The sequence below is a fragment of the Salmo salar genome, chromosome 26 (genome assembly GCF_965601325.2).
Source record: "Salmo salar chromosome 26, fSalSal1, whole genome shotgun sequence".
NCBI lineage: Eukaryota > Metazoa > Chordata > Actinopteri > Salmoniformes > Salmonidae > Salmo > Salmo salar.
The window spans coordinates 27,056,277-27,071,168 of NC_138316.1; the positions used below are offsets into that span (position 1 = coordinate 27,056,277).

The 14,892-nt window shown below is 43.4% G+C and overlaps 1 protein-coding gene across 3 annotated transcripts in view; it reads right to left on the reverse strand.

Moving 5' to 3' along the window:
• dennd2b (DENN domain containing 2B) overlaps positions 1-14,892 on the reverse strand; it is a 101,497-nt gene that overhangs the window by 40,944 nt on the left and 45,661 nt on the right. For all 3 annotated transcript variants that reach the window (XM_045708823.2, XM_045708822.2, XM_045708825.2), the window contains exons 3-4: positions 6,254-7,552; positions 3,264-3,415 (exon numbers count right to left, since the gene is read on the reverse strand). In XM_045708823.2, coding sequence (XP_045564779.2) covers positions 3,264-3,415; positions 6,254-7,552 — 1,451 coding nt within the window. The remainder of the gene's footprint in view (positions 1-3,263; positions 3,416-6,253; positions 7,553-14,892) is intronic.

Here is a 14,892-nt window from a genome sequence, read left to right on the forward strand (position 1 = left end):
ACTCACTAGACTATATATACACACCATATACACACTCACTAGACTATATATACACACCATGTATATGGCCAGGTCATAGTTGTAAATGAGAACTTGCTCTCAACTGGCCTACCTGATTAAATAAAGGTGAAATAAACAAATAAAAAATACACTCACTAGACTATATATAGACACCATATTCACACTCACTAGACTATATATAGACACCATATTCACACTCACTAGACTATATATAGACACCATATTCACATTCACTAGACTATATCTAGACACCATATTCACACTCACTAGACTATATATAGACACCATATTCACACTCACTAGACTATATATAGACACCATATTCACACTCACTAGACTACATATAGACACCATATTCACACTCACTAGACTATATATAGACACCATATTCACATTCACTAGACTATATATAGACACCATATTCACACTCACTAGACTATAAATAGACACCATATTCACACTCACTAGACTACATATAGACACCATATTCACACTCACTAGACTATATATAGACACCATATTCACACTCACTAGACTATATATAGACACCATATTCACACTCACTAGACTATATATAGACACCATATTCACATTCACTAGACTATATATAGACACCATATTCACACTCACTAGACTATATATAGACACCATATTCACACTCACTAGACTACATATAGACACCATATTCACACTCACTAGACTATATATAGACACCATATTCACACTCACTAGACTATATATAGACACCATATTCACACTCACTAGACTATATATAGACACCATATTCACACTCACTAGACTATATATAGACACCATATTCACACTCACTAGACTACATATAGACACCATATTCACACTCACTAGACTATATATAGACACCATATTCACATTCACTAGACTATATATAGACACCATATTCACACTCACTAGACTATATATAGACACCATATTCACACTCACTAGACTATATATAGACACCATATTCACACTCACTAGACTATATAAAGACACCATATTCACACTCACTAGGACTAAATATACGCAGATCATATACACACACACACTCACTCATATACACTCCAACACAAAACCCCCACACACACACACACACACACACACAATATGCTGCTGCTACTCTGTTCTATATTTTAGTCTTATTATTATCTATCATGATTCCTAGTCACTTTACCCTGCATTCAGGTACATATCTACCTCAAATACCACATACCTCTGCACATTGATCTGGTACTGGTACTTCCTGTATACAGCTCCATTCTTGTGTATTTTATTTTATTCCTCTTATGTTACTATTTGTATTATTATTTTTTAATTCTGTAATGATGGGAAGGGCTCGTAAGCAAGCATTCCACAGTAAAGTCTACACCAGTTGTATCCAGCGCATATGGCAAATTAAATTTGATTTGATTTTGAGAAGAGTCTTTATTTAATGTACTCATTGTCAGTGTGCTACTGCCTCAGACAGCTATGATCTCCTCACATAGTTGATTAAATGCTTCGAGAAGGGCTGTGTGTGTCTGAGTCCAAAGTGTCTGGGCTGCTACACGTTGAAATACGAGCGGAGAGGGACTAGAACATGGCTTATCTCCCACTGCTGTGGCTGCTGCCTCCAACGGAACATCTGACCTGTAAACCGCTGCTTAGCGGTGGTGGAGACCGCCATTCCATGCCGTGATCAGAGCCAGCTAGGCCTACTTTAGACTGGAGCAGCCAGGATCACTGGGGAGGGACAGCTCACAGAGGCAATGTATTTCTCTGTAACTAATCATCATTCAGCCAAAATGCCTTCGACCGCATCGCCGATCCCATACTAGAGGTGTTTGACCGGCGAACAATGGACTCTTTGTTGGGGTACGCATGAAAGTCCCCCGGGTCCCCTCGCGGCCACCGATTCATGCTCTGCCTGGAACCATTGGTCATCTTCAGAGACTGAATAAAACGCCATAGAGGACGAATAGAGGAAGAGAGTCAACCATGTATGAGGGAGAAATGTGGCCATTACAGTCTTAATTTGACCCATTTGCTTGCAAAAAAAAATGCTCAAAGGCTACAAACATATGTCAACCAACACTCAATCTCTAATTTCCAACTAAAAACATGTCAGCCCCCATTCTTTTACTGGGTCTCACATTCAAGCCTGATGATCAGGAAGGAGATTTATAGTGGAGGGGCCGAGAAGGGCCGGGTGAGACGTGACAGACATCGCTGCCACATGAAACACCTCAGGAGAACCAGCCTTTTCACTGTCCACAGTCCTCAGGACGTTTATTACTGGAAAGGAATTTGGCATACATTTGTACTTTGTCACCCTCAATACAGAGAAATTAGAGTTGGTCTTGCTTATACTGTGATATTGTAGTTTTCCATGTTACTAAAACTATCAGGAGGTCAAAAGTCCTTGTTAGAGGATAGATATTCCCCCAATTTTGTGAAAACAATTCCTTGTGAGACTGTCGAACACTTGATTTATGTGAAATTAGCTTTAGTGCTAGGTCTAGGCTTTAGCTGAGGCATATCAAGTTGACATTTTCCCAAGCCACAGAGTAATCTTACAATTGAATCCAGTAAACGGAGGAGTGCCATTCTTTGTCTCAAGGAATGGCCTGATAATGAAGAGTGAGTGATGATCAGATTTTCTTTACATAACCATACAGAGCTGAATAAACATAAAGCAGGAATATGAAGTATAAATCTAGCATTGATTTTTGAAAAGCCCTGAGAGTTTTTCAGTCAACTATTTGGGATTGTCCAATAGAAAGCAGATGGGGTATAAATGTACACCATGACTGTCAAATTCCTTTTAACCAGGGGAAAGCCAGCTAGCATTATATAACCCATCTGTTGTTGCTGGCTCCCACATAACCATTGTCTGGAGACAGACAAACAGAGCTTATAGCATATAAAGAAATACTTGTTATCAGTCCATAACAATTAGGAGTTGATGGTGAAACCAGCACACATCTTCATGCCATCCTTCAGAATAAAGACAATCCAGTCTACGTGGCAGCTGAGAGTGTGAGGATATGAGAGAGTGGCCAACAATCAGACCTCTCTAGAAATCTACAAAGTGTGTGATAGGATTTTGGAATTACTGCTTGCATCAGCAGTCACTAACAGAGTTTGGCTTTCAAAATCCTGGTTATTCATTGAATTACAATGCATCAGTAAGTGTTGCAGGTCAGGCTGAGTTATCCTCAGGTATCCAGACACAGCACCATGCTTACCCACTATGTCCTCATAGGCGTTCTCCTCTAAAGTGCTTTTGGAGCTGGGCCGGCTGCTGCTGCGGGTCTCTGTGGAAACAGTGCCATTCTCTGTGTGAGAGGACGGGTACGAGGAGGCCAGGCTGGCAGCATTCTCCAACTCACATGACTCCCTGGAGAGAGAGAGAGAGAGAGAGAGAGAGTCAGAAAGAGAGAGAGAGGGAGAGAGAGAGAGAGAGAGAGAGAGAGTCAGAAAAAAAGAGATTCAGAGAGAGTGAGAGAGAGAGAGAGAGAGAGAGAGAGTCAGAAAAAAATAGATTCAGAGAGAGAGAGTGAGAGAGAGAGAGAGAGAGAGAGAGAGAGAGAGAGAGAGAAAGAGAGTGAGAGTGAGAGAGAGAAAAAAAGAGATTCAGAGAGAGAGAGAGTGAGAGAGAGAGAGAGAGAGAGAGAGTGAGAGAGAGAGAGAGAGAGTGAGAGAGAGTCAGAAAAAAAGAGATTCAGAGAGAGAGTGAGAGAGAGAGAGAGAGAGAGAGAGAGAGAGAGAGAGAGAGAGAAAGAGAGAGTCAGAAAGAGAGAGTCAGAAAGAGAGAGAGAGTCAGAAAGAGAGAGTCAGAAAGAGAGCGAGTCAGAAAGAGAAAGCGAGGGGATTGATGGAGGGAGAATCACAGAGGAAAAGAGCGTGGACAGCGAACGAGGGGGAGGGAAAGATGGGAAGAAACAAGAAACAGGGAGGAAGGATGAAAAAAGCTGAAAAGAATATGGCATTTAATCATGCATGGCTGTGTGCTGAGACAGTGGAGAGGAGAGCTGCAGTCTAGAGGGTCTGGTTCATTCCATCCTGACATCCTCTACTGGCCGATTACAATCAACGAGGACCACCTGAGAGGATGAAAGCCACTGCTCCAATGAGACCCAAATATGCCTCATCCCTCAACAGCCCTCTATGAAGCTGCCAATTAAACAGAGAGAGAGAGGAGAGAGAGAGAGAGAGAGAGAGAGAGAGAGAGAGAGAGAGAGAGAGAGAGAGAGACCTGGAACACTGGTTCAGAGCACCCCTAATCTAATTACGCTGACAGCAACATGTGCTCCAATCACAAAGTCATTTCCTGTTTATTTCCCACCAACCCAAACATTTTCTGGAGTTCTGTGTACTGTACGTATGTACACAGCATGACAGCTTGTGTGTGTCTGGACTCTGAATGCTCAGGACAGGACAGGGGAAGTGTCCCTCCATTAGATCAGTGAGATCACGCCTGCTATCCTGCTGTCCTGCTCCATTGACGGCTCATGGCTTTTAAACATGCTCTGAAATTGCCTCTGCCGCAGGAATGTTAAACACTGACTCCAAGTCAGGGACATTAAAGGATCTCTTCCTCCCCGCTCATCAAGAGGATCTGGCAAGGCCCTGCCCTCAGTCATTGGCCTAAACAAGTTGTGCTCTGAAGGCAATTTAAAGGGGGATAAAGAACGAGGGTAATAAACAATATCAAGTGTTCCAGAAAGACATAACAGGCTAATAGCTGCCTGTACTGCACAGCTCTATAGCAACATAATGAAGAAGGATGAGGAGGCACACTGGGAACCTTGGGATGTCCACTGGCAAGACACTATACTGTAGGCCTTTGCTAAATAACAGGCATGATATAAGAAGAATACAGTCCTGTTTTGATGTTACTTGGAACGTTGTTGAAAATCTGTTGGATTTCAAGGATAGAACAATTGATGGTCTTGGACATGAACAGTTTGGCTGGAGCTGAGTAGTGATATTTAAGGGTGTGCTATATCAACCATTATTACAGTGCACTGTGTTATAGACCTATTTACAGTAATACTTTGATTGTTTCTTACAGACAGCAGACTTTTGTTACCTGGCCTTATACTAAGATACACAATGCCCTGTCTAATGTAGTTGACATTTGCAATTAGTTTGTGTTGCAATTAGGCTACTTGATGTTTGTTCAATGAAAGCCTGGCATTCTTACAAAATAACACTGGAAAAACAGCAGAAACTGAATTTAACATATTCCATTTCAATGGCAACATTCTAGACAAATCAAATTAGAAAAAACAAAAGCCATGAACAATATCAATAGAACAATGCGATCCTCTTCATATGAAGCCAAAAAATACTGTCTTTCTAATGCAGGAAAACATTGAGGCCTTGAGAAAATGAACAGCAGACTCAATGTTTATCTGCTTATTATCAAACGCTGAACAGAGGCAGACTTGGTGGAACCATTTCAGTTAGCAGCATCACTACGAAGTGAGCGAGGCCTCTCTACTGTCCATCTGACTACAGCCAGAGCCAGACAAAAGGCCAATCATTTAATACACTTGAACACCAACAAAGTAAACGCTTGGTCTATGATCCTTACCTCCCTAAAAAACATTCTCAGGACATGTTAAAGACATTTACAAATCCAAGACAAATAAATGTTCTAGCCGTCCAAGTGCAACTCTCAGAAAGGAACTCAACAAACTCACTGCCTCTCTGTTTTTACTGCAGCCTGCAGGACCCATGTTTTGTTTTGCAGCTACATAAATCAGCATCTCCTGTTCGCCATGTTGTTTGATCAGCATGGCTGATTCTGAGGGGGAAGGAGGGCCCGGGGGATAAGATACACATGTTTTTACTGTCTGAGAATGCACTAAGCACAACACAAAAACATCAGTTCACTGAACCGTGGACTTACTGACACATGCCATAACAACAAAAGACTACACTTAGAACAGAATGTGCTATTTAGAACCTTAAAGAGTTCTTTGGCTGTCCTCATAGGAGAACACTTTGAATAACCCTTTTTGGTTGCAGGTAGAACACTTTTGGTTCCAGGTAGAAAGAACCCTTTCTACAGAGGGTTCTAGACGGAACCTAAAAGGGTTCTAACTGGAACCAAACAGGGTTCTAACTGGAACCAAAACGGGTTCTCCTATGGGGACAGTCGAAAAACCTATTAGGAACCCTTTTTTCTAAGAGCGTACACGTCTAGAGGTGATGTGACTCTTCTCACCTGTCCTGGAGTCTCTTGGGGGAGCTCCCGTCCTTTGTCAGATTTCGCGTCATGTTGGGGGCTGGGGTGGTGGGCAGCAGGGGTGGTGACTCCTCAGAGGCACTGCCAGGAGGTAGTCCGTTGACTGGCGACATTCCCTTGTGGTTGCGGTTGGCGTCGTACTCAAAGGTGCGCTTAGGTTTGGGCAGGGGGTTGACTGGCATGCCCCCTGGGGTCTGTTGACAGGGGGGCTCTGGGCTCTCGGTCTCTGACCGGGTTGAGCTCACACTGAACCTCTGTCTGGAGAGTTTATCATAGGCCGGCAGGGCGTCTGGTTCTGTGGCCACGGAACATATACTGCTGCGTTTACTGGTGCCCCTACTGTCCAAGTCCTCGACCCCACCTATCAGAAAAAACTTCTGTCTCGTTTTGTCTGGTGCATAGCAGTTACTAAGATACCGCGGTGGCTGGCTGGGGCTCTCCTTCAGCACCTTCTCAATCTTTTGTATCCGATTGAGTACAGCAGACGTTTCCTTCCGAGCAGACAGGGAGCTCAGGAATAACGCAGAGGAGTCTGTCTTTCCTGGCCTCTTCTGAAAGCGGCCCAGACACTCCCTGTCTGAGGCTGCCTCCTCTTCCTCCGTCTCTGGGTAGGAGCACTCTGAGAAAGCCGTACTCATCCTCCGGATGCTCTTGAAGTCAAAGGTCTTCTCACTGCAAGGTGAGGGGAGGAGGCTGGGGCAGCCCTCGCTGCCGCCAACACGCTCACCTACAGGCCTCTTCTCCAGACACAGGCTCATCCTAGGCAGAGCCACCCTCCTGCACTCCCATTCTGAGATCTTCTTACGGATGGCCACAGAGGATGCCCCTGACACGGGGCGGCTGAGAGAGAGGGTGCGCTTGTGGCTGTGGTTGGTTGAAGGTCCCAGGGAGAGGGTGCTCCAGCTCAGGGGACCACCACTCAGTCCAACTCCCCCTGGAAGGTCCTCCTGTTTCTGGTTCTCTTTCTGCTCCTCCTGGCCCCCCTGGGCCTCCTGACCCACCTGAGCCCCACCAGAGGGCTTGTAGATGGAGAGCTTGTTGTCCAGGCAGCTAATGCTCTTGGACTTGGTAAGTCGGCTCTGGGACGGTAAGTCACAGGAGAGGGAGGCTCCGCTGCAGAGGCTAGCGGTCTTGCTGCTCCAGCCGGCCCGGCCCAAGAGTCTGCCGTCTGTTTTGACGTATCTGACGTGCTGCCTGTTGTCCTCGCTGTCGCTGAGCGGGGCGTGGCACCGCCCCTGTGTGGCAGAGAGAATGGGGGGTGGGGACGCAGACTGGCACCTGGAACGAGAGTAGGGGGGGGGTTCAGAAACATCATGATACCATTCCTTACAACGTTACTTTATTTGCTCCCAAATACCAAAATAATAATTTAGCTCATTAAACAGCTCGGAAGAGTCTGGCGCTGAGAGCTGCTGTGAATTCCTCTCAACACTGTTGACTACACATTGAGAGAAACTAGGCGTGGAATACCAGTGGTTACCTCAGGTGTGTTCAGCTTACCAGTGGAAGATTAATCATAGCAGCTAAAGTTTACAGGGCAACAGAGGGGGAAAAAACTCTCTTTAGAGAAGAAAGAAAAGAAAGGAAAGCCCTTCAACGCCAGAATGTATTTCTAAGATAATAGGCAACATGAAAACTTTGACCACTCATGTAAAATAACCAATGGAAAATACCCAGTAATGTGACATAACTTTGGCAGTATGGGATCCCTGTTCGACGCCAAAGCAAATACATATCAACAGTAAAAATGCATGCGTGGATTTTTCCACATTATTAAAATGATTTGGGTAGAATGTATGTAGACGCCACACACAAAGCCATGGGAACACAGCACGCTGAGAGACAGATGAGATGCTCTTAGGTCTTACCTTCATCAGCAGCTTACCACACTAGTCCTGGGAGAGTTGTCTGTGTTTCCTGATGCTAACAGCCTCACAGAGTGGACACAGGGCCGCCCCCTGGCTCATTACAGACTGGTCATTGTTCACCTCACACCACCGCTAACGCAACGCTGCTGCTGCTCAATCCTGAGCAATGTGGATAAAACACCCTGCTGCTGACCTCATTTGGGCTTTTCACAGAGAGAAACACACTCTTTCTCACCCATCTCTGACTCTTCCGTTTCTACCCCACTCAGAAGACTTTGGGAACTTTCTGGACTTGGCTCCTGACTGAGGCTTGCGAAACCCAAGGCGGTGGTGGGGATCTGATGTCACAGCTAGCAACGGTTAGAATAACAAGTGTGAGCTGAGCTGGGCTGGGCTGGGAGGAGGAAGTGATGGCTGTGATCCGAGGTGCAGGTTGGGACAGATCTCTTCACAACTCTGGGCTCTGTCTTTCACACGGGGGTGGGGACTACTGGGGAGAGAGCTGTCTCTGACTCACTGTGTCAGTGACGTAACTCCTCCTGACAAACTGCTATGTCCAAGTGGCCTGCCTCATTCTCAAACAATTCAAATTGTACATTCTAAATTCTAAACAAGCATTACGGGTTCAAATCCAGTAGAGTTGAGAGAACACACCTATACTTAGGCCCCTACAGTCTGTTTGGAAAGCAGGAAAGGTTTTGTCATTATAGTAACAGCCCAAAGAACTGAAGAAAGCAGCAAGATAGGAAAAGTTAGGTATTAACTAAAGAACGCCCTTTAAAGCTTGATTAAGCCATAATGTAAATATAATAAATTAAATGGAGCCAGTTCAATAGCATTACTGAACTGTACACATATGAAGGTCAATTTCCCATACTCAACATACACTCTTAGAAAATGGGGTTCTTCAGCTGTCCCATAGGAGAACCCTTTTCGGTGCCAGGTAGAACCTTTTTGGTTCCAGGTAAAACCTTTTTGGGTTTTACCTGGTAAGAGTTCTAAGAGTGTAGGGTAGGCCTATTATTGAACAAATAACAATATGAGGGACAATAAGTCTTTCACTTACAGTGCCTTCAGAAAGTGTTCATACCCCTTGACTTATTCCACATTTTGTTGTGTTACAGCCTGAATTCCAAATTAATTCCACATTTGCACATTATTATTTCAAAACGTCTTCAAGCTCTGTCAAACTGGTTGTTGATCATTGCTAGACAACCATTTTCAGGTGTTGCCATAGATTTTCAAGTAAATTTAAGTCAAAACTGTAACTTGGCCAGTCAGGAACAGTCACGGTCTTCTTGGTAAGCAAGTCAGGTGTCGATTTGGCCTTGTGTTTTAGGTTGTTGTCCTGCTGAAAGGTGAATTAATCTCCCAGTGTCTGATGGAAAGCAGACTAAACCAGGTTTGCCTCTAGGATTTTGCTTGTACTTAAGCTCCACTCTGTTTCTTTTTTATCCTGAAAAACTTCCATGTCCGGAACGATTACAAGCATACCCATAACATGATGCTGCCACCACTATGCTTGAAAATATGGAGAGTGGTACTCAGCAATGTGTTGTGTTGGATTTGACCCAAACATAATACGTATTCAGGGCAAAAAGGTAATTGCTTTGCCACATTTTTTGCAGTATTACTTTAGTGCCTTGTTGCAAACATGATGCATGTTTTGGAATATGTTTATTCTGTACAGGCTTCCTTCTTTTCACTCTGTTAATTAGGTTTGTTTTGTGGAGTAACTTCAATGTTGTTGATCCATCCTCAGTTTTCTCCTATCACAGCCATTAAACTCTAACTGTTTTAAAGTGAAATCCCTGTGCGGTTTCCTTCCTCTCCGGTAATAGAGTTTAGGAAGGACGCCTGTATCTTTGTAGTGACTGGGTGTAATGATACACCATCGAAGGTCTAATTAATAACTTTACCATGCGCAAAAGGATATCCAATGTCTGCCTTTTTTATTTGTCCCCAAGTACCAATAGGTGCCCTTATTTTGCGAAGCATTGGAAAACCTCCCTGGTTTTTGTGGTTGAATCTGTTTGAAATTCACTGCTTGACTGAGGGACCTCAAATAATTGTATGTGGGGTACAGAGATGAGGTAGTCATTAAAAAATCATGTTAAACACTATTATTGCACACAGAGTGAGTTCATGCAACTTATTAAGTGCATTTTTACTCCTGAATGTATTACTATAAAGCTTGCCATAACAAAGGGGTTGAATACATATTGACTCAAGACATTTCAGATTTTCATTTTTAATTAATTTGTAAACATTTCTGAAAAGATCAATCCACTTTGACATTATGGAGTATTGTGTGTAGGCCAGTGACAAAAACTATTTACATTTAATACATTTTAAAATCAGGCAGTAACACACCAACATTTGGAAAAAGTCAAGGGGTGTGAATACTTTCTGAAGGCAGTGTATGATACTCCACTAAAATGGCTCCTGGTAAGTGAGTTAACCAGTGGAACTTGATAGATTAACCCATACCATCAATCAGCATGTAGGAACAATGCCATAGGGATGTACAGTATATGTATGAGAACCAGATCACTACAGATTATCTCTGAGGGACTACTGTATCTAACTTCTCCAGTTGAAACTGCTTGGTTTCTCATAATGAGGCAGAGGGGAGTGAAACTGGCCCCGCATGCCTGCTTTGGACTCAGGGTTCGCTCTCATTAAACCCAGTCCAGAGGCTGGACTCATAGGTTCAGTTTCCTGGACACGGTTTAAGTCTAGTCCAGGACCATAATGAGCAGTGTCCTGGATGAAGTTATTCATACATCATCATTTTGCAGAATAGTGCTAGCTAGATCACGTTCCAGTTGACTGTGGTAAAAGTCCAAAGTTATGTCCAATTATCCAGTGTGTCTAAAATGGAAACATATGCGATATGGTTTCAATGGAAAGCAAATGGATAAAGACCAAACAAGGGTGAAAATAGCAAGAGGACAGATGAGTTTTAGTAGCCAACATTCTCAAGGTTGAACCCCATTGATCAGTTCTGTAATTAAATGTACATGTAGTTTTGATTTGCCACATTAATTTATAAGAATATATCTAGAAAGCATTTTGATGGATCAATGTTAAACAATAAGCTCCTGCTGGGGAAACATTATTGCTAATGACCTTTAAATCAAACTGTACGGTTTATATACACAGTATTGCTCTAAATGCACATTGTATACTGAACAAAAATATAAACGCAACATGTAAAGTGTTGGTCCCATGTTTCATGAGCAGAAATAAAAGATCCCAGAAATGTTCCATATGCACCAAAAGCTTATTTCGCTCACATTTTGTGTACAAATTTGTTTACATCCCTGTTAGTGACCACTTCTACTTTGCCAATTTAATCCATCCACCTGACAGATGTAGCATATCAAGAAGCTGATTAAACAGCATGATCATTACATAGGTGCACCTTGTGGTGGGGTCACACAACACAATGCCACAGATGTTTTGAGGGAGTGTGCATTTGGCATGCTGACTGCAGGAGTGTCCACAAGAGCTGTTGCCAGATAATGTAATGTTAATTTCTCTACCATAAGCCACCTCCAACATCATTTTAGAGAATTTTGTAGTAAGTCCAACCAACCTCACAACTGCAGACCACGTGCAACCATGCCAGCCCAGAACCTCCACATCCGAATCCACAGAAAAACACAACCCAATTCACAAATACTGACTTATAAACCACTATGAGATGGAATCAAATTTGAGTGACTGCATATCAAAAAACACCGTAAGGTGTTTAAATGTGGCATATGCTTATGACAGCCCCACTGCAGTGTATGGTGCAATGATGTCTTGCAACAAAGAGTCCTACCAGACCGTTTGTATGGCAGTGCAAATTCAATGTCCTCCAAGGAAAAGGAAAAATACCTCTTTGCATGCAAATTTTCTCATGGATGTCCTGGGTTCGGGCGGCTCGCCATCCTTGGTGGAACTGAATCCACTCAAAAAAAATCTGACCTGTTTTACAAACAGGATCACACACTATATATAACATGAGCACCTTCCATATAAACATTAATATAGGTCTTAGCTTTAATCTCTTACAGGAATAAGAAAATAAAACGTAGTCAAAATGCTTTACACTTTAACTACAGCACCAGGCTCACGTGAACTAAACAATCTAGCCGGGGATATGCAAAGGACTTTACACTACAGAACCAGGCTCACGTGGACTGAACAATAGACTAGCCTGGGCAAATGGAAAGTATTAGTGCTTACACCTATACACCATTTCTTATAAAGTAATCTAAAACATAACTGTGTACCAACATGGATTATGATAATAGCTAATCACATTTTATAAAAGTATGAAAACTAAAATAGTTCGCCATGCAGGATTAGCATGATCACTAATGTTTGCTACTTCAATTGATCGATAGCTGAGGTAGCCTAAATGTTAACGGCTTGTGCGTATGCTAGGTTCTGTATGAACACGCACAAAACGCTAGCAATAGCTTAGCTAGTCTAATCGCTAGCAGCTCGTTGTCACTCCTTGTTCGGGCGGCGTTCGGCGGTCATCGTCACCGGCTTTCTAGCTACCACCGATCCACGTTTCTTTTTCCATTTGTTATGTCTTGATTGTTCACACCTGGTTCCCATCTCGTTATGATTATTTCCCTATTTAACCCTCTGGTTCTCATTATGTTTTGTGCATGATTGTTTTCTTGTCGACGTGTTAGTTGTTTTTTGTCAGGATTGTTTATCCCTGCGTGGATTTTGACTTATGAGTTTTCCTAGAGTGAAGTACGTTATTTTACTCAGTTCTGTGTCCTGCGCTTGACTCTATCCTCACCTCCACAATACTGACACTCGTTCTCCTTATTAAACCTAACCAAATCCCGGGGTCAATCTTTCCTCCAACTCCTTCACAGTACGTTCGGATAGATAAGTGTTAATATCTGGTTTTGTCTTTTTAGTTCAGTTTTGTTCAACTTCTCACTTCGATTTGAAACGTAGTTTTTCTTCCATAGAATGGCGGTAGCTCTTCACGTTCCATTCTAGCTCCTTTTTCAACATGTTGGAGCCCACTGGTGTAGAGCGTGAGGTTAGGAGAGGGACTAAGAGAGAATATTGAGTTTGATTGGCTCAAAATAAACTGCTCGTCATGCAGCTTCTGACAGATGATTTGTAATAGATTTGTAATAACCTCATCCCGTCAGTAGAGGATGCCTGGTTATTTTTTTTAAATGCCTTCCTCTCCATCTTAAATAAGCATGCCCCTTTCAAGAAATTTAGAACCAGGAACAGATATAGCCCTTGGTTCTCCCCAGACCTGACTGCCCTTAACCAACACAAAAATATCCTGTGGCGTTCTGCATTAGCATCGAACTGCCCCCGCGATATGCAACTTTTTAGGGAAGTTAGAAACCAATACACACAGGCAGTTAGAAACGCCAAGGCTACCTTTTTCAAACAGAAATTCGCTTCGTGCAACTCCAACTCTAAAAAGTTCTGGGACATTGTAAAGTCCATGGAGAATAAGAACACCTCCTCCCAACTGCCCACTGCACTGAGGATAGGAAACTCTGTCACCACCGATAAGCCCACTATAATTGAGAATTTCAACAAGCATTTTTCTACGGCTGGCCATGCTTTCCACCTAACTACCCCTACTGCATTCAACAGCACTGCACCCCCCACAGCTACTCGCCCAAGCCTCCCCCATTTCTCCTTCTCCCAAATCCATTCAGCTGATGTTCTGAAAGAGCTGCAAAATCTGGACCCCTACAAATCAGATGGGCTTGACAATCTGGACCCTTTCTTTCTAAAATTATCTGCCGAAATTATTGCAACCCCTATTACTAGCCTGTTCAACCTCTCTTTCGTGTCGTCTGAGATTCCCATAGATTGGAAAGCAGCTGCTGTCATCCCCCTCTTCAAAGGAGGTGACACTCTTGACCCAAATTGCTACAGACCTATATCCATCCTACCCTGCCTTTCTAAGGTCTTCGAAAGCCAAGTTAACAAACAGATTACCGACCATTTCGAATCCCACCGCACCCTCTCTGCTATGCAATCTGGTTTCAGAGCTGGTCATGGGTGCACCTCAGCCACGCTCAAGGTCCTAAACGACATCGTAACCGCCATCGATAAGAAACAATACTGTGCTGCCGTATTCATTGACCTGGCCAAAGCTTTTGACTCTGTTAATCACCACATCCTCATCGGCAGACTCAGTAGCCTTGGTTTCTCAAACGATTGCGTCGCCTGGTTCACCAACTACTTCTCTGACAGAGTTCAGTGTGTCAAATTGGAGGGCCTACTGTCTGGACCTCTGGCAGTCTCTATGGGGGTACCACAGGGTTCAATTCTTGGGCCAACTCTTTTCTCTGTATACATAAATGATGTCGCTCTTGCTGCTGGTGAATCTCTGATCCACCTCTACGCAGACGACACCATTCTGTACACTTCTGGCCCTTCTTTGGACACTGTGTTAACAACCCTCCAGACGAGCTTCAATGCCATTCAACTCTCCTTCCGTGGTCTCCAACTGCTCCTAAACACAAGTAAAACTAAATGCATGCTCTTCAACCGATCGCTGCCTGCACCTGCCCGCCTGTCCAGCATCACTTCTCTGGACGGTTCTAACTTAGAATTTGTGGACAACTACAAATACCTAGGTGTCTGGTTAGACTGTAAACTCTCCTTCCAGACTCACATCAATCATCTCCAATCCAAAGTGAAATCTCGAATTGGCTTCCTATTTCGCAACAAAGCATCCTTCACTCA